The 21268-nt window shown below is 43.0% G+C and overlaps 1 protein-coding gene across 1 annotated transcript; it reads right to left on the reverse strand.

Moving 5' to 3' along the window:
- Positions 1–8729: 8729 nt before the first annotated feature.
- LOC150041123 (uncharacterized) lies at positions 8730–13976 on the reverse strand. Its single transcript, XM_090327135.1, is given in 5 exon segments — positions 8730–9305; positions 9307–12359; positions 12397–12839; positions 12842–13755; positions 13757–13976. Coding segments are annotated over 5 exon segments (5076 nt in total). The 5' UTR covers positions 13885–13976; the 3' UTR covers positions 8730–8767.
- Positions 13977–21268: the final 7292 nt, after the last annotated feature.

A 21268-nucleotide genomic window follows, 5' to 3' on the forward strand; every position in this document is an offset into this window, starting at 1 on the left:
GGGAATGACCCCCCCCCTTGTTTAGGGCCCATGTACTTGAACCCCAGGTGGTAACAGCTTGGTGCTCAGTGGTTAGACACTTGAGCTCTGATTCGACCAGTGGTTTGAGTCAAATAGCCAATCAGGTAATTTTACTTTCCCTATAAAAGCAGTGTAAAGTTCTTGCTCAGGGACTTTTCAGCGTTGCCGGCTGCTGGTACGCGGAGGCCCGAGTCTAGACTCATAAATAAAACGACCCCTGCTCTTTAGCTTTGGCTGTGGCCTCTGGTGGTCTTTTCGGGGTTCTCGGAATTCGGGTATAACAACTCAACCAAATATTGCAATGAAATTCACTGGAAGAGTATAAGTATATTCTCTCTCTCCAATTACAAAAATCAGGTGAACTAAAGAAATTTCTTTTTTTTTAAATTAAAGACATTTCTAAGAGCTGAATCTGTGAATGAATTAGATTAGAACAAAAAGGAAAAACTTCAAGATACTGTAATGCATAAGGTCTTCTGTTATAGATCCCAAGAGACCTATGTTACAAAAGCAAAACAAGAGGACAACTTGGGATATATAAACATACTATCCTTCTCAAAACAAAGGTAACAATCAACACATGAAGATAAGACTTTTGCCTGACAAGAAGTTACTATGAACTATATAAAGGGAAACTGAAAAACTCATCTAAAATTGAATAACCTAATGTAAGAGTGAGTAATAGTGCTTAATTGGCATTCACAAACACATATAAACACAAATATACCATAATCAATATTGGGCATATGAAAATGTTTATAATAGTTAACTAATAGGTAAATGTGAATCAAAACTATGTAACACAAACACATCACAACATAGGATAAATATAACATGGCTATTGAGAATGTGAACCGGGAGGAAAAGGTGCATATTATTGGTAGCAATGCAAATTATCATAGTTTTTATGAAAATTAAAATATTTTTCAAAAAATTAAAAATAAAATATAAGATCTGGTGCTTATCTACATATATGCACATATGTGTATATATATACATATATATATCTTCTTGGTTATATATGCTTATAAATGAACTCAGCATATGGAAGAGACATTTGTGCTCCTTTGTTCATTCCTACAATATTTTTAAGATCTTAATAATATAAGCAGACTAAAAGTTCTAAGGAGGGATAAAAATGCATGAGCTGCATATGAAATGGAATACCATTCATGTATTAAAAAGAAACCTTGTTACTTTGCAACAGTATGGTTTTTATATTTTTATATTTTTTTGGGTTTTTTGCCAGTCCTGGACTTGAGCTCAGCGTCAGAGCACTGTCCTTGGAATTTCTCAAGGCTAGAGCTCTACCACTTGACCCTTGGAACCACTTTCGGTTTTTTCTATGTATGTGGTACCAAGGAATTGAACCTGAGTCTTCGTGCATGCTAGGAAAGCACTCTACCACTAGGCCAAACTCCTGGCCCTGCAACAGTATGTTTTGAAGTGTAGAATATTAAGAGAAGGAGAGGAAGATGGCGCCGAGACAATAGGGACGCTGCTTAGCTTTCTCTGACAAAAAGAGAGAACCAGGGAGTCCTACGAGCCAACTTTCTAAAGAAATCCACAACAACAAACTCAAAAAGCAAGGGAGAAGGACTCAAACCGGAAAAGAAATCCAGATAAAGCTCACATCCAACTTTCTCAAAGAATTCGGAACGCGAGGACCCCTCCCCCACCTCTCGCCCAAAGCCACGGAAAGCCGCTCCAGACCAAGCTGTGAAAAGCGGCTTGAGCAGGCACCAGCTCCACGTGGGGAAAGCGGGGGGGGGGGGGGGGGCGGGCACGGGCTCTAATCCACGAAAAGCGGTGGCAGTGGAGGGCACCAGGCTGGGAACCCAACGGCTGCAGAAACCAGCACAGAACCGGGCCAGCGAATGGCGGAAGGAGCGGAACCCAGACGCGGAACCAGACAGCAAGCAGCGGGACCCAGACACAGAACACAGGCGGCGGCGGAGACCTGAGGGGAGTGAAAGACTCCCCACCACCGTGAAGCATCCGCAGACAGACGCAGAGGCGTGAGTAATACAGCGCATCCCCAAACACATCGGGAAAGCGGAGCAGGTGCCAAGCAATAGAACTTAACTCAGACCCCACCAGGGGAGGCGGAGCTGTCCCAGCTCCCACCCACCCACCAGGCTCCTCACCCAGGCCACTGGATCTGGAGAGTGGAGGACTTTGGGACCCTGCCTTACAAAAGTGGGTAGGGGGTGCGGGTAAATAGGAGCCAGCATCTGCCCCCCCTCAATTCTCGAGCGGGGCATCCTCCAGCTGGGAATCCAGAGCAAGACACCACCGAGGGCCCCCCCCCACAGTCACAGACTCTGACAAAGCAGTGGAAACACAGCAGGGATCTGAAGGGCCGACCAGCAGCCAAGCTCCCCTTCTGAGAACCAAAAAGGTGCGGCTCCGCCCTTGGAGCCCACGTCCCCAGCTGGGCCCCGCCCCTGGGAACAGAGGAGCCTCCTGCTGGTCCTGCAGAGAGCTCCTGAAACTCTCAATCCCCAGACCCTTGGCTTGGGGCCGCCCCTGGAAGCAGCACAGGAAAACGTCCGCCAACTGCGCTCAGACGGAAGCTCGCAGATCCATCCCATGGTCCACAGTGAGGCCACTGGTTGGGCTAAGAGCTAGTCGCGCAGCAACACATAAGTTTTATTCTAATACTTTCCAAATACTCTACCTACTTACCCCCTGACCTCTCTCATTCTATTTTTCTATCTCTGGACCTCTGCTCCTCTTTCAACCCTTATACTGCATGGATCTACACTTGATGGCTGTTGAGCAACATTGTATATCTAGGTGTTTAATTATCCTCTAGGCTCAGAGGGACTTAAAGACAATAGAGATTGGATTGAGAGGCTTATTGTTTTCAATATAAATTGCTTATGAGTGAAAAATTAGACTAGTCGGTAACTGCACGAAAAGAAAGAGTGATAACACCAATCAAAACTCGTGAACATCTAGAGTCTGCCAGCTACAGAGGTCTAGGTTGGTTATATCTGAAAAACTATAATCGTGTTTAGTATTAATCTTGCTCCCATTTTCAAATGGGCAGAACAAGAAACTCAAGAAAAATGTCAAACCAAGAAACAACACCTCCCACCTCCCCCACCCAATGTAAACAGCCAATGGAACAGTCACTGGCAAGCCTAGAGGAAAGTCTTCCAAGTGCTGTACAAATGCAATTGATAAACATCATTAATGAAAAATGTGAAAATATAAAGAAAGAGATAAGGGAGGAAGCCATAGCTGAACAAGAGGAAACCATAAACAAGGTGATAAGTGAAAAAGAAGGAGCCATAAAGGAAGCCATAATAAAGGCTGTTCAAAGAAACATGGATGAATTCATAGAATCCACAAATAAAAAGGTGACCGAACTCCAGCAAATGTTCAAAGAAAATAAAGCTACTGAGCTAACCACTCAAATGGAAATCAAGGAGCTAAAGAAATCCATACATGATCTAAAAGAAGAGATGCAAGGCATCAAAAATGAGCAATTAGTAGCAAGGGAGATGAAAAATAAAGTAGATAGCTTTGATAGCAGGTTAGACAATGCAGAGGAGAGAATTTCCGGGGCTGAAGATAATTTAGTTATTATAGAGAAAGAACAGAAAATGAGTCAATCCAAATCTAGGAAAAATGAGAGAGCTCTTCAGGAGGTCCAAGATACAATTAGGAAGCCTAATTTTAGGCTAATTGGTATTGAGGAGGGTCTGGAGAAAGAGGTCAATGGTATTGGAAATATACTTCAGGGAATCATCTCAGAGAATTTCCCAAATACCCAGAAGGGCAGACCCATCCAGATACAAGAAGCTTTTAGAACCCCAAACAGACCTGACCAGAAAAGAACATCTCACCGCCACATCGTAATCTGAACTGGATCAGTAGAAACCAAAAAAAGGATCCTAAAGGCAGCCAGGGAAAAGGGTTCAGTAACCTATAAAGGAAAACCAACCAGAATCACCCCAGATTACTCAGCAGAGACCATGCAAGCAAGAAGTGACTGGAAGCATATATGTCATGCCCTTAAGTCAAATAACTACCAACCAAGAATACTGTACCCAGCTAAGCTCTCATTCATAACTGAGGGAACAATAAAAACATTCCATTCCAGGGAAAAGCTGCAACAATATGTCGCAACAAAACCAACACTACAGAGAATTCTGAAAGATGTTCTATACATAGAAAACCAAAATAAAGGCAATATAGGGAAAGAAATGGCACCTAAACAGCATACCACCTAAGGACCACAAGAACTGTCAAGACATAGGCCCAAATAAAAGCTTTTAAAAATGGTAGGACCTAATAATTATCTCTCAATCCTAACTCTCAATATCAATGGACTCAACTCTCCAATTAAACGGCATAGGCTGTCTAGTTGGATCAAAAAGCAAGAGCCATCGTTCTGCTGTCTTCAAGAGACACATCTTACCCAAAAAAACAAGCATCTTTTGAAAGTGAGAGGTTTCAATAAACTCGATCAAGCTAACGGCCCCCATAAACAGGCTGGAGTTGCCATCCTCATATCAGATAAAATAGACTTCAAACCAAAATTAGTAAGAAAAGACAAAGAAGGTTACTACATACTATTAAAGGGATCTTTCCTCCAGGAAGACATAACGATCCTAAATATTTACACACCCAATCCCGGAGCTCCAAACTTCATCAAGCAAACTTTACTTACACTGAAACCATACATAGATTGAAATACAGTGATTGTCGGTGACTTTAACACACCACTTTCACCTATGGACAGATCAACAAGGCAAAAACTCAACAGAGAAACCTTAGAACTGAACAACTATATAGACCAACTAGATCTAACAGACATCTGCAGAATATTCCACCCAGCAACAACACAATATACGTTTTTCTCAGCAGCACATGGAACATTTTCCAAAATAGATCACATGTTAGGCCATAAAACAAACCTGGACAGATTCAGAAACACAGAAATTATTCCATGCACACTCTCAGACCACAAAGGCATCAAACTGGAACTGAACACACACCTCCACCAACGAAAACCCTGTAACTCATGGAGACTGAACAACACATTGTTGAATCACCAATGGGTCATTGAAGAGATCAGAACAGAAATCCAACAGTTTATGAAATTTAACAGTAAGGAGCACACAAAATACCAACTCCTTTGGGACACAGCAAAGGCAGTACTCAGAGGAAAATTTATATCGCTGAGTGCCTACAACAACAAGTTGGAAAAATTGCAAACCAACAAGTTAATGTCCCACCTTAAGCTCCTGGAAAAAGAGCAACAAACCAACCCTAATCCCAGTAGAAGAAAGCAAATTATTAAAATCAAAGCAGAATTAAATGATTTGGAATCCAAAAAAACTATACAAAGAATCAACAAAACAAGGACATGGTTCTTTGAAAGAATTAACAAAATTGACAAGCCCTTAGCAAATCTTACCAAAAAAAGAAGAGAGCATATCGAAATAAACAAAATCGCAGATGAAAATGGTAATATCACGACAGAAATTACCAAGATCCAGAATATCATGAGGGAATACTTCTAAAACCTTTATGCCAACAAATTTGAGAACCTAGATGAAATGGATGAATTCCTAGCCAATATTAACATACCCACACTGAACCAAGAAGAACTAAGCCAACTCAACAGGCCTATTTCAAGCTCTGAAATAGAAATGGCAATTAGAGAACTTCCACCTAAGAAAAGCCCAGGGCCAGATGGATTCACAGCTGAATTCTATAAAGTCTTGAAAGCAGAGCTCACACCAATACTCCTCAAGCTCTTCAACGAAATTGAAAATGAAGGTTCCTTACCAAACTCATTCTATGAAGCCAGTATAACCCTCATCCCAAAACCAGACAGAGATTCATCAAAGAAAGAGAACTATAGACCTATATCTTTGATGAACATCGATGCAAAACTTCTCAACAAAATACTGGCCAACCGTCTACAACAACTCATCAAAAAAATTATACACTATGATCAAACTGGATTCATCACAGGGAGGCAAAGCTGGTTCAACATACGCAAATCAATTAATATAATTCAACACATCAACAGGAGCAAAGAGAAAAATCACATGATTGTCTCAATAGACGCAGAAAAGGCAATTGACAAGATCCAACACCCCTTCATGTTAAAAGCTCTGGAGAAACTAGGAATCCATGGAACATTCCTCAATGTAATAAAGGCTGTGTATGAGAAACCTACTGCTAGTATTACACTTAATGGTGAAAATCTAAAGCCATTCCCTCTAAAATCAGGAACGAGACAAGGATGCCCACTCTCTCCACTCCTCTTTAACATAGTACTAGAATTCCTAGCCAGTGCAATTGTAAGACCCCCGACTCAGCGGGATGTCTACAGATGGAGACCCTTCCCAAGGAACAACGAGACCACGCAGTCGGATGCAAACAGCAAGAGGTTTATTTGGGTACACGGGCGCCCGGGGCAACAAAGTCTCCTAGAAGACTTTCGCGCTGAGGCTGGGGAGAGGGGAGTATTTATGGGTAGCTGAAGTGTGGTTACAGAAGCAGAAGCATGGTTACAGTGTAGGGATTGGTTAATTCAAATAAGGCTGGGGGTTTATTCTGGGCAGTAGTGGAATTTTCCTTTTTGACTAGAGATGGGCTTACGTGTCCTTCTTCTGGTCATAAGATGTTTTTCACATACTCCTTATCTTACTCCTTATCCTGTTTATACAATTTCAGTTCTCGGTCACTCTGACCGTGAACATCTTGCTGGTTATTTTTCAATTTCTTTTTATAACTAAACTGCAGCTGCAACACAAAATGGAGTCACTTCTGCTATCCTGGGAATTACAGTTAAGGCTATACATTTCTCATTCCCCCATTTTCTTCTGGTTCCTTGAATGGAATCTTTCATTCAATGAAGACTGTCTCTCTATTTTTCACTTGCTGATATTGCTGGGTAAGTACTAAGGCTTGAACCACCGATAATCGGTCTTTTACAAACTGGACTAATTTATTAAGAATACAGGGGCCAAAGGTGAGAATCAAAATGAGTATAATGAGTGGACCTGCTATGGTGGACAAGAGGGTTGCAAACCAAGGGGACTTATTGAACCAGCTTTCAAACCATCCTTGTTGGGAATGGAATTCCTTCTCTCTTTCTGTTAGTCTTTCCCTAAGTTTACTCATAGTTTCCCGTACAATTCCTGTCTGGTCTGCGTAAAAACAGCATTCCTCTTTCAAAGCAGCACATAAACCACCATCTTTTAAGAAAAGTAGGTCTAAACCTCTTCTATTTTGTAGCACCACTTCAGACAGGGATGTTAAAGACTTTTCTAAGGCCGTAATAGACTTTTCAATAGCTTTTAAATCTGCATTCATAGCAATCTGTAAATCCATTAATTTGTCATTTTGAAGTAGGGCAGTGGTTCCGGTACCGATTCCAGCAGCTATTCCTCCGACTCCCAACAATAAGGCCAAGGTTAGGGTAACAGGTTCTCTTGGGTATCTTTTTTTATTCTCATACAGCTCCAGGATACTTTCTGAACTATGGTAGGTAATTCTAGGCCAGAGTTGGATTAAAACACAGAAATCTGAGGTCTTATTGAAATACTAGATTGCACACAGGGAGTCAGGCCAGTGCTGCAGGCCCAGTAAGTTCCGGTGGGGGCCATGAGGTAATAAGAGCCCCCACCCACGGTTAAAGTTTGACTACAGAGCTCCTGATGGGACTTTGGTACCTGACCAAGACATATTCCTTTCCCTGATACTTCTGGAAGGGTTAATTTATAATTAGGGAAAGACTGGCAGCGGGCAGGTGCATCAGTTTGATTGGAAAAATTGGCAGTTAAAGCTAGTCCCTCGTAATACGGGGGATTGGAAACTAAACAGAGCCAACAGTCCTTGGCTTGATCTGGTTTGGAGTAATTGAGGGCCTTATAAGCCCCTTTAACCAGTTCAATAAGTCTATCACCAGTCCTCAAATGATGGGATGAAGTAACTGAGGGCGTCGAAGGGGAGACTGAAGGTTTAGGTTTAGCGGGTTCTTTTGGAACAGATGGGTGACTAGGGGCTTTCTGGTCTGATAAGACTGGATTGGGCCCAACCGATAACGTTCGGGTTTCTATTTGGAGTTTGATTTTAAAAATAGCCCCCATATCATGTCCTCGCTTGTACCAGCGCAATCCCCATGTTCGACCTTCTGCCCATATACTCACAGGGATGGTCTTTCCTCTGCCCGAGAAGGTAATATTAAGAGGCATACAAGAGGCATTTTGTTTACAATTAGTGGCCCAGGGGCGTCCTTTTTTAACAATAATCCAATCCTGGGAGGTGTGAATCCAGTAAGCGTCCCCCGTGGTTACACAGTCCCAGGCTGCACAATAATAAGATTCCACTTGACCACACCTTGCTTGTTTATCCCGAGGACAGCCTTCCCGGGGGCACACATAGAATGCATTGGATGCCAGTTCTTCCCGTTTGTCGGGACTACAACATCCGAAGATGAGGCGGTTTGTTTGGGCAGTCTCCCAGGGATTGGGGCATTGATCTCTGGGAAGGTTAGTTGAGGAATGAATGCCTATATCCCATCCTCCTTCATCAATTCCAGCAACCAACTGACAAAAATCAGGGGTAAGACTGGGCCACCAAGTGCCAGGAGTGTGAATTTCGGTAGTTGACCAGACAACATCTCCTGTTTGGGATATTATTTGCCAAGTGATGGCTTTGGGAACATAGGGACTATTAGAAGCCAAAAGGAAAGGAAGTAGACAAGAAAGGATTACAACCGAGAAAGTCTTATCTTTAAGGGGTTTGGGGTGCGCTGCAATTTCCATTCTGGGGTCTGGTTGGTGGATTTGTCCTGATCCTGACGAGCCGCTTTCACGTGGGAGGCGTGGACCCAGGCAGCGATCCCGTCTACTTTGAGAGCGGTGGGAGTTGTCAGCAGGACTGTGTATGGTCCTTTCCAGCGCGGTTCCAAATTCTTGGTTTGGTGTCGTCGCACCCACACGGAGTCTCCAATTTGGAAGGGATGCGGGACGATAGGCCTGTCCTGCTGCTCCCGATATGCCGCCGCCAGGGGTTTCGAGACTTCCTTCTGGACTATCTGAAGAGCCTGTAAATGGGCCTGGAGAGAGGGGCTATTAGCATAATCAGAAACATAAGGATGGAGGAAGTTTACAAGAGGTGGGGGTGCTCCATACATAATTTCAAAGGGAGTTAGCCCATGGGGGCCCGGTGTGTTCCGGGCCCTATACAAGGCTAAGGGGAGTAGGGACACCCAATCCTTTACGCCAGTTGCTATGGCTAATTTAATTAGTCTCCTTTATGGTTCTATTCATTCTTTCTACCTGTCCTGAACTCTGGGGTCTGTAAGCACAATGCAACTTCCAATCAATCCCCAATAACTTGGCCACCAACTGACTTACCTTGGAGACAAATGCTGGCCCATTGTCCGTTGCTAGTACCTGGGGCATGCCATACCTGGGAAAAATTTCTTCCAGTAGTTTCTTAGTCACTACTCGGGCTGTTTCATGCTTGGTGGGGTAGGCTTCTACCCACCCAGAAAAAGTATCTATAAATACTAAGAGATATTTATAGCCATACTGTCCGGGTTTGATTTCTGTAAAATCAATTTCCCAATGAACACCTGGGCAGTGTCCTCTCACTCTGACTCCAAGTCCAATTTTGGCCCGCCCTGCGTTGACCCGAGCGCATGCAGAACACTGATCGGATACTCGCTGCAGGGCTTCATCTTTTCCCAAGAGATGGCCGAAGTTTTCTTGCTGGTCTATGAGGGTCTTCATTTTATTCTTGCTTAAGTGGGTTAAGGTGTGGAGATTAGAAATAAATTCAAAAGTCCACTTTTTAGGCCAAACTGTTTTCCCATCAAAAGTCCATTGTCCTTGTTTGGGGTCATAGGCCGCCCCCATTTTCTTAAGACACTCAATATCCTCTGGAGTGTATGGGAGTGGAGGAAGGTTGCAGAGGGACTTTTCTGTCATTGGGAGGACTCGCACTTGCGGAGTTCCCTGACCCTGGAGTGCAGCTTCCCGGGCCGCTTTGTCTGCTAGGCGGTTGCCTCTAGCCTCCATTGATTCCCCCTTTTGATGGCCCGGGCAATGCATAATGCTCAGTCTTTTGGGCAAGAATAGTGCAGTCAACAGGGCTATAATTTCGGCTTTGTTCTTAATGTCCTTTCCCTCTGAGGTCAGTAAGCCCCTCCTTCTATAAATTTCTCCATGTATGTGAGCCATAGCAAATGCATATCGGCTATCCGTGTAGATGTTAAGTCTCTTACCTTCAGCCATTTGGAGGGCCTTGGTCATGGCAATGAGTTCGGCTTTCTGAGCCGATGTCCCAGGAGGTAACCCTTCGGCCCAAATCACCTCAGTCTCGGTGGTGACAGCCACTCCCACCTTCCGCTCTCCGTTCTCCAAAAAGCTGCTGCCGTCTGTGAACCAGGTGAAGTCTGCGTCTCGGAGGGGAAGGTCTGTTAAGTCGGGCCGGGCCCCGTGGACTTCTGCAAGGATCTGTGAGCAATCATGAAAGTCTCCTTCCCCGGGCTGGGGCAGTAAGGTGGCTGGATTGAGGGTGGTCACTGGGCCGAATCGGATCCGTTCCTTATCTAGGAGCATGGCCTGGTAGTGGGTCATTCGGGCATTGGAAAGCCACCGATCAGGGGGCTGTTTTACCAGGGCCTCCACGGCGTGTGGGGCCAGTATTGTTGTTGGCTGCCCCATGGTCAATTTGCCAGAGTCTTTAATGAGAATGGCAATAGCTGCCACCATCCGGAGGCAGGGTGGCCAGCCGGAGGCCACTGGATCTAATTTCTTAGAGAGGTAGGCCACTGGGCGTCTCCATGGGCCTAACTTCTGAGTCAAAACTCCCTTGGCATATCCTTGCTTTTCATCCACAAATAATTCAAAGGGTTTGGTTAGATCAGGCAGGCCTAAAGCTGGGGCCCGTAGCAGGGCTTCTTTTATCTGGTCAAATGCCAACTGCTGTTCCTGCTCCCACACATAGAGGGTTCCAGTTTTAGTAAGTGGGTATAGGGGCGCAGCCATTTCTGCAAATCCCGGAATCCACAGCCGGCAAAACCCAGCCGTGCCTAGGAATTCTCTCAATTGCTTGGGTCCTTTCGGGGCAGGAATATTCATAATAGCCTGCTTCCGTGCCTCTGTTAGCCACCTCTGCCCATCCTTTACCAAGTACCCAAGGTAAGTTACTTGCCTTGAACAGAGTTGAGCCTTCTTAGCGGAGGCTCTGTATCCCAGGTCCCCCAGGGTCTGTAAAAGTCTCTTGGTTCCAGACTCACAATCCTGCTCAGTCCTTGCTGCTAGTAGGAGGTCATCCACATACTGGAGGAGTATTAAATCAGGGTTCTGCACCCGAAAGCTGGCCAAGTCCCGGTGTAGCGCCTCATCAAACAGGGTAGGGCTGTTTTTAAATCACTGGGGTAATCTAGTCCAAGTTAGTTGCCCCGAGATTCCCAGCTCGGGGTCCTTCCATTCAAAGGCAAAGAGAGGCTGGCTATTGGGATGCAGCTTCAGACAAAAGAATGCATCCTTTAAGTCTAGCACAGTATACCAATTGTGCGTTGGAGGCAAGCCACTCAGTAAGTTATATGGATTTGGTACTGTGGGGTGAATGTCTTCTACTCTTTTGTTAACTTCCCTTAGATCCTGCACTGGTCGGTAATCATTAGTCCCAGGCTTCTTCACAGGCAGTAGGGGAGTATTCCATGGGGATTGGCAAGGCACCAGTATCCCTTGATCTAACAGTCTCTGGATGTGGGGCCTTATTCCTACCTTGGCTTCTTGTGACATTGGATATTGCTTTATGGAAACGGGAGTAGCGCCAGCTTTCAGCATAACGACAAGGGGCGCTTGATGTTTAGCCAGTCCCATTCCCCCCATTTCCGCCCATGCTTGGGGAAAAGCTTGTAGCCAAGAGGCGGGTGGAGTTTCCCCGATTACTTCTTTTTCATATATTCTATATTCATCTTCAGCATTGAGGGTGAGTACACATAAGGGCTGTCCTTGGGGGCCTGTTATGCTGGCCCCATTTCCCTCAAAATGAATTTGAGCTTTTAATTTTGTTAATAGATCTCTTCCCAAGAGGGGGTATGGGCAATCAGGAACATGCAAAAAGGAGTGGGTCACCTTACCCGTTGCCAATTGTATTTTCCGGTCAGTTGTCCACCAGTACCTTTTCCCTCCAGTGGCTCCTTGCACCCACGCAGATCTTCCACTCAACGGGCCAGGAGAACGAGTCAACACGGAATGCTGGGCTCCATTGTCTACTAAAAAGGTGACCGGCTGCCCCCCTACAGTCAATGTTATCCTAGGCTCAGGGGGGGGGCTCCTGGCCTAGACCCCCCTAATCGTCCAGGGTTAGGAGGAAGGCCTGAGGTTTAGGCTTCCGAATTCCCTTAGATTTCTTCGGGCAGTCACGAGCCCAATGCCCTTTTTCCTTGCAATAGGCACATTGGTCTTTCTCAACTCCGCGGGGGCCCCGTCTGTCTCCTCCCTGTCTATCCTGTCGCTGTCCTGTCACTACTGTGGCCAGTAACTTACTCATCTCCTTACTTCTTTTTCGATCCCTAGCACTTTCTCTTTCCTCCGCCTCCTTTCTTAGTCGCTCATCTCTTTCTTCCTGAGTCTCCTGCTTGTTGTAAATATGCTCCGCCTCCCTGAGGAGTTCTTGGAGGGACAGGTTTTGCAAGTTATCATGTCTCTCCAGTTTCTTTCTAATGTCTGGTGCAGACTGCCATATGAAAGACATGGCAACATTAGTAGCCTGTCCAAGGTCCTCAGGGTCATATGGAGTGTACACTCGATATGCCCCTTCAAACGCTCTAGAAAGGCTGCAGGAGACTCCTCACTTTTCTGAGTCACTTGCTTAACCTGAGCCAAATTGGTGGGGCGCCTGGAGGCCCCATGGAGACCCGCGATAAGCAACCGGCGATAAAGAATTAGATGGTTCCTACCTTCAGGAGTAGTAAATTCCCAATTAGGACGCTCTAGAGGAAAAGCAGCGTTTATCTCATTGGGCAACTGGGTGGGGCGCCCATTGTCACCCGGTACATTTTTCCGGGCTTCCAGGAACACGCATTGTCTCTCTTCCGATGTCAGCAACGCCTGCAATAACTGTTGGCAATCGTCCCAGGTGGGTTGGTGGGTCACTAGAATGGACTCAATCAGTGAGGTCAGTCTGGAGGGATCCTGACTGAAGGGGGGGTTGTTATTTTTCCAATTGTACAAATCTGAGGCAGAAAAAGGCCAGTACTGCAACTGATTATTGGAGCCCACCCTCAAGGGGAATGCCTGGGAAGACGAGGACACCTGATCGGTCTGGAGGTTGCGGCGCCCCCTCAATCTTCCTGCCACTGGGGAATGGATAGGGTCCCTGGGTGGGGGAACTTGCGGGAGTTCCTCTTCTACTTCCCGAGGAGGAGGTCCCTGCCCTTGGTAGGGAGGAGGTTCCTCTGTCATGAGATCCATTAAAATTCCCTCATCTGGGGGTAGGACCTTAGGCTGTTTCTCAGGTTTCTTTTGTTCTTCAGGAATGAGGGTTGGGTATAGAGAGGACTGTGAAATAGGAGGAGGAGGAGGAGGTGCTGGGGAAGGGTGAGGGGGAGAGGATAGGATAGGTGCAGAAGGGGTTACAGCAGAAGTGAGTCCGGTAAGAAAAGGCTTTACCCAAGGGAGAGGGTCAGAAACTAAGCCCTCCCAGGTAACAATATAGGGGACCTGGTCAGGATGGCCACTCAGAAGAACAGAAAGTCATCCATCTGTTTTTGTGGACTTTCACTGACAGATTGCTGGCTACGGTCCACACATCCTTCCAATGCTGTAAAATTAAACTTAAAGGGGTTGTCACAGTCTGTCCCATGTTAGTAGTCAGTTTCAGTCCCGTCACAATTAAGACAAGAAACAAAAATACACAACAGACAAAATACTTCACAATGCGGCTTCGTTCCAAAACCGAAAGTCAACTTGTGTTTGGAAGAAACCCAGACGTTTCCCTTATCAGCTGGACTGAAGAGTCCTCAGACTGAGGCGAAGCCCCAAAAAGAGAAACCGGACGGGTCAGAAATCTGACCCCAGATGCCTCAGGGATGTCTCCCAGGGCTGCGGTCGGGAGTACGAGCTCGTCAGCTCCTCCACGGGTCCACCAGAATACAGATTGACACGGCCGAGTCACAGATTCCAGAAATACTCTTAACATAAGACAAGACACACAGAAAACAACAAAAGTTTGCTGGCCAGCTTACCTCCCGGAGGTGGGTCGGTGGTCCCTGGGTGGGGGTCTCCTATCCCGGACGAGCCCCCACTTGTAAGACCCCCGACTCAGCGGGATGTCTACAGATGGAGACACTTCCCAAGGAACAACGAGACCACGCAGTCGGATGCAAACAGCAAGAGGTTTATTTGGGTACACGGGCGCCCGGGGCAACAAAGTCTCCTAGAAGACTTGCGCGCCGAGGCTGGGGAGAGGGGAGTATTTATGGGTAGCTGAAGCGTGGTTACAGAAGCAGAAGCATGGTTACAGTGTAGGGATTGGTTAATTCAAATAAGGCTGGGGGTTTATTCTGGGCAGTAGTGGAATTTTCCTTTTTGGCTAGAGAAAGGCTTACGTGTCCTTCTTCTGGTCATAAGATGTTTTTCACAATAAGGCAAGAAGCAAGCATAAAGGGGATCCAAGTAGGGAAAGAGGAAATAAAACTATCCCTCTTTGCAGATGACATGATTCTGTATTTAAAGAATCCTATAGACTCTACTCCCAAGCTCCTTCAGCTGATCCAAAGCTTTGGAAGAGTAGCAGGCTATAAAATCAACCTTCAAAAATCAACTGCCTTCCTTTATGCCAACAGTGAGAGGAACGAGGCAATAATCAGGAAAGAAACTCCTTTCACAATAGCCTCAAAGAAAATAAAGTACCTACGAATTAGCTTAACTAAGAATGTAAAGGACCTTTTTGACGAAAACTTTAAAACCCTAAAAAAGGAAATTAAAGCAGAACTAAGGAAATGGAAAAACCTCCCATGCTCCTGGATTGGAAGAATCAACATTGTGAAAATGACAATCTTGCCAAGAGCTATCTACAAATTCAATGCAATACCCATCAACATACCAATGTCATTCTTTAAAGAAATAGAAGAGGCAATCCAAAATTTCATATGGAATAATAAAAGACCCTGTATAGTAAAAATACAATTCCAAACTTTAGACTCTATTACAGAGCTATAATTCTCAAAACAGCTTGGTACTGGCACAGGAACAGGCCTGAAGACCAATGGAATAGAACTGAGGACCCAGATATTAAACCACAGACCTATGGCCACCTAATCTTTGACAAGGGAGCCAAAAAAATAGAATGGAAGAAAGACAGCCTCTTCAACAAGTTGTGCTGGCAGAACTGGTTAAGCACCTGCAGAAAACTAAAGCTGGATCCTTCTTTGTCACCTTGCACTAGAATTAACTCCAAATGGATCAAAGACCTGGAGGTAAAAGCTGACACACTGAAAACTCTACAGGAAGGAATAGGAGATACACTAGGCCTCCTTGGCACGGGTCGAAACTTTCTTAATAAGGACCAAAAATCACAACAAATCAGAGAAAGGCTGGATAAGTGGGACTGCATTAAACTGCAGAGCTTTTGCATGGCAAAGGACATAGCAACTAAACTAATCAGGAAGCCTACAGAGTGGGAGAAGATCTTCACCAACCAAACAATGGACAAAGGCCTCATATTTAAAATATATCAACAACTCAAAAAATTGAATCACTCCAAAACTAACCTCCAAAATAACAACCATCCCATTAAAAAATGGGCCAAAGACTTAGAGTCTTCTCTGAAGAAGAAACAAAAATGGCCTATAGACACATGAAGAAATGCTCAACATCTCTGGTCATAAAAGAAATGCAAATCAAAACAAGTCTAAGATTCCACCTCACTCCAGGTAGAATGGCCAGGATCAGGAAAACGAATGACAACAGATGCTGGAGGGGATGTGGCCAGGAGGGATCACTACTACACTGTTGGTGGGAGTGCAAACTCATTCAACCACTATGGAAAGCAGTGTGGCAGTGCCTCAAAAGGCTAAACATAAAACTCCCCTATGACCCAGCAATTCCACTACTTGGCATTTACCCAACCACCCAGAAACAATTACATACTAAACCCACTAGCACAACAATGTTCATTGCAGCACTATTCACCATAGCAAAGATATGGAACCAACCTAGATGTCCCTCAGTTGATGAGTGGATCAACAAGTTGTGGTATTTGTACACAATGGAATTCTATGCTGCTGTCAGAAAGAATGACATCGCCCCATTTGTTAGGAAATGGAAAGACTTAGAAAAAATCATATTAAGTGAAGTAAGCCAGACTCAAAGGAACTTAGGCTCAATGGTTTCCCTCATTCGTCATAATCAGTAGAAACCTTGGGCTCTACTAGCAGAGATTTGCAATAGAGCAAAATCTTGATACATAAGGACATATAATGTGAAGCTAATTGAAAGGACCTCCAGGATAGTGAAACAAAAGCCATATAATGAATGATTGTTGTCCTTAATGTACTATGTTGTCTCTCATCTCCTTTGCTGTCCCATGGTTATCTCATATTAGTATAGTATCTCACTTTGTTATCTGATATATTGAACTTATTTGTATTTGGATATTTGAAATTTGATAGGGAAGGGGGGAAAACCAAGACGGGTGGGGGGTGTGGGGGGGGAGGGAAACTGGTACCAAGACATGTGAAAGGGTATCAATGTATGTGAATTAATGCACCTTCTATCTGGCAAATATCATGTAACCCTTTTACTAATTACAATAAAAAAATAAAATAAAAAAAATAAATAAAATAAAATCAGTACCAAAGAAACACATGACTTAAAGACTTAAACAAAAGAGAATTATAAAAGAATATTATGAACAAATAGCAGGCCAATTAATGAATCAAGTGGGTAGAATGCTTTTTCAATGACATGTTTTTATAAACAGGACTATAGGGAAGTAGAAATTCAAATGTATCTCTAAGAAGTAAACAAATTGAAATTTAAAATATTTGGATTTCATAAAATGAAAACACATCCTTAAAGAGCTTCATTGATAAATTGTGACATTTAAAGAAGCATTAATACTAATACTCCCTACATAACTTCCAGCCAACAGCAAAGATGGAAAAATCTTTTTATTTAATTCCATGAAGCCAATTTTTCTGTATCATAAAATGAAACAAAAATGTCATAAGAAAAATCAAAATATATATTATTGTATTATGAATACAAATATTCTCAATAAAATATTAATAGAACATCTAACAGAGATAGATAGGAAGACAGTGTGACCAGTTGAGAATTGTTGCAATGACAGAAGTTTGGTTCAACATATGAAAGTCAGTCAGTACTACATAACACATTTCAGCTGATAGATTTAAGGAACAAACCTACATGACTGTTGGGGGCTGAGTAATGGTGAAACAAGGCAAGGCGCAAGAGGCAGGACCCAAGACTTGATTACCATTGGTTACAATTGTGTTATTGTTTATCACTCTCTACTGGGACCTAGAGTGAGGGTATATTAGCTGGAGGAACTTTCTCAGCGGAGGGGGCCGTTTTTGGAGTGAGAGATTTTCATGCCTTGATGAAGCTGCTTGGCTTCTCTGTTCGTGCTTCCAGGAAGGAAGGCTGAGTGCAGGAGGACAGTGGGCCCTCTCCTCTTGTGGCTGGTCCTGGTCAGGGCGTGTTTTTCCCCATCCCTCCTACTAGTCGAGAGGAACCGGGGATGAAGGACCCCGACACATGACCGTGTCACAAAAATTATTTGACAAAGACTGAAACATTTTTATAAACAAAAAATTTTAATGCATTTCAGAGAAGTGAATTTTCTTAACCTGATAAAGAAAATAGTTGTTAAAGGCATACATGAAATACATAATATTAAAATTGTATTCTATTCACCCGACCATCAGGGATAAGGACCAATAGAAGTATATATTTTTCTTCTTTCCATCCAATACTGTTACCAAGAAACAAGTGTGAAAATACTGTCCTATAAACTTATCTGTCTTGCATATGTACCATTTTACAATCTATGTAGACATGTACAGTCTTCTGTGTTCTGATCTTAACTCCCAACTCTATTACTCAAAAATCTCTTCCTTTTGTTTAATCTTTCCATGCAAATTGGGAAAATACTTTGGAGAGTTTTAACTTAAAACCCTTTTCTTAAACACATTCCCAGCAGCTCTCAGTAAATCCTGATGGGAGTGAAGAGCTTTGCTAAGAATCTGTGCACACTCATCCAGCAACACAAGGTTATGTTATAATAATAGCTAACAGGGAAATAATTGCTGGATTTTTGTTTCTCTGCAGGTAAGCATCCCCAAAAGAAATTTTGCTTGAAGTACTTATTGTCAATCCCATTTAGTATTTGGGCTAATTAACTACCTGCCATAGGATTAATAACTGTTTCTGAAGTTTGTTAGTTCTTTTAAAGAAGTTAGGTAAAAAAATATTTTCATTAAATTTGTGTAGGTGATGTTCAGTGAGTCACCAGAATACAGGAATTTGGGGTATATTCTGTTTCTTTTTTTTTTTGCCCATCCTGGACCTTGAACTCAGGGCCTAGGCGCAGTCCTGAATTTTGTTTCTTTTTGCTGAAGGCTAGCACTCTACTGCTTGGGACACAGCTCCACTTTCAGCTTTTGGAAATAGGAGTCTCATGGATGTTCCTGTCATGGCTAATTTCAAGCAGCAATTTTCAGTTGGCTTTGTTTTAGTCCTTTTATTCCTTCCTTTCCTTTGTTCTTCTTTAACCATAGGACCAATTCTGAAAGTTTGCATCCCAAACTGACTAAAATGGCTAATCTGTAATTGCAACAAAATATTCAAAGGAAGGCAAGGTAATATAGCCTAACAATATAGCCTAAAGTAATGATACTTAAAAATTGCACCTAAAACTATTAAAAATAGTAGTTTTAGCCATAATCTTACAGGACTAAAAGACAACAATAACATGCATAGACAACAATAACATGCATAGTTATATTCTATTGGTAAATATGATCAATGGCATAAGGCTCTAGCTATACTTACTTGTGATCTGAATTTTATTTTTCTCTCTTTTATTTTTTTTTGCCAGTCCTGGGGCTTGAACTAAGAGGAGGAGCATTGTCCTTGAGCTTCCTCAAGGTTAGAGCTCTACCATCTGAGCCACAGTACAACTTGTGGCTTTTTCTATGTATGTGGTACAGAGGAATCAAATCCAAACCTTCATGAATGCTAGGCAAGCACTCTACTACTAGGCCAAATTTCCTGCCCAATGATCTAAATTTTCTGTAGCTTCAACTGTGTTTGTGAAAATAATAGGGCATTAAGTGATGTTGGTTAACACATGTGATCCTAGCTACAAAAGAGACTGAGATGTAAGGATCATGGTTCACAGTCAGCCCAAACTGATAAATCCATGAAACTCTTTATATGTAATTAAGCACCAAGTGGTAAAACACTAGCCTTGAGCAAAAATTCCAAGGGATAACTCCTAGATCCTGAGTTCAAATCCCAGGACCTGGTTTTCCCCTGCCCCCCCCCAAAATACATAAACAAATAAGTAAAAGGAAGGTGATTTGGAGATACTTGGAAAGAACTAGATTATTATAGCTGTACTATGGTTTGTGACTTGATATCATTCTCTGGATTTTATTTGAATTGTGTTAATAGACAATTAGGTGGATAATATATGCTTATTGGACTTTTGGTGAGAACTGTCTACTTGTGTTTTCTCAATGTTGATTATGGTATTTATATTTTTATTGACACGTGCCACTTGTTTATAAACTGAGTTTAGTGGCTTTTGCCTGTAATATTTGCTGCATAAAAGGAAAAGATTGGGAGGATCATAGACCCGGGCCAAACTTAGATGATAAATGCCATCGTAGTGGGAAGCATAGTTCCATGATGTAGGCCAGTCAGGCTAAAGGCTAGCTCTTTCAAAAATACGCATCAAAAGGGGCCTGGAGTTTGGCCTAGTGGTAGAGTGCTTGCCTAGCATGCCTAAAGACCTGGGTTTGATTCCTCAGTATCAAATATATAGAAAAAGGCCGGAAGTGATGCTGAGCTCTAGTCCTGAAAAAGTTCAAGGACAGTGCTCAGGCCCTGAGCTCAAGCCCAGGATTGGCAAAAAAAAAATTAAAATACCCATCAAAAAATAGAAGAATGAGTCGAATGCTAGAGTTCCTGCCTAACAAGTATAAGGCCTTGAATTTGAATCCTATGAGTGCTATTTTTAAAAAATTAATATTATGAACATAAAACTTATTTGATTTTTTATTTGAAAATTTATTCTCCCATTCTGTGGGATATCATTATACTATCTTGATAATGCAATTTAAAACATGAAAGGTTTTATGCATTTTTAAGTTGATGCCTGAAATTGTACATATGTATGTGATGTTTTTGTATATATACCTTATGTACTGTTCAAATCAGGGCAAATTGTATTTCCTCAAGCAAGGATCCTTGAACATTTACCATATCTGTGAGAAAAATATCCAAATTCATTCTATTAGAAATGATTTCTAGGGCCTGGAGTGTGGTCTACTAGTATAGTGCTTGCCTAGTATGCACAAAGCCCTGGGTTCGACTCCTCGGTCCCACCTACACAGAAAAAGCTGAACGTGGTTCTGTGGCTCAAGGACTGGAGCATAAGCCTTGTGAAAGCTCAGGGACAGTACACAGGCCCTGAGTTCAATCCCCAGGACTGGTAAAAAGAGAAAGAACAAAAATAAGTATCATGAAAATGTTCAGGGAATTTCAACAAGTGATTTAAAACAACAAACAAATATTGATATTGATTAGTATAGTATGTTAAATGGAAAATATAATAAATGGTTTGAATAGCAAGCTAGAAGAATAAAAAATTGAGTTATTTGAAATTATACTGGCACATGATTAAAGAAAGAAGAACAAAGAATAAAAGCAACAAGTCAGTCCCAAATAAGTTCCAAACTCAACATGGAATCAAAACTAAATAATCAGGCTTGAAAATAATCTGGTATTTTTTTTTGCTCCAAGCTACAACTCCCATCTTTTGAATACAGTGGGATAGGAGTTGGACCCTCCTCAGGATCACAAAGAGCCCTACTCTCATGATTTAACTTTGTGTAACTTTTACTATAACTTTCATATATTGGGATCCTGTAGTTCTCCCAGGCTGGTATTGTATGCTGCTAGCTTTAGAGTCCTGAGTTTTTTTTTTTTGAACA

This window comes from Megascapheus bottae, chromosome X (assembly GCF_031878675.1).
Source record: "Megascapheus bottae isolate mThoBot1 chromosome X, mThoBot2.hap1, whole genome shotgun sequence".
NCBI lineage: Eukaryota > Metazoa > Chordata > Mammalia > Rodentia > Geomyidae > Megascapheus > Megascapheus bottae.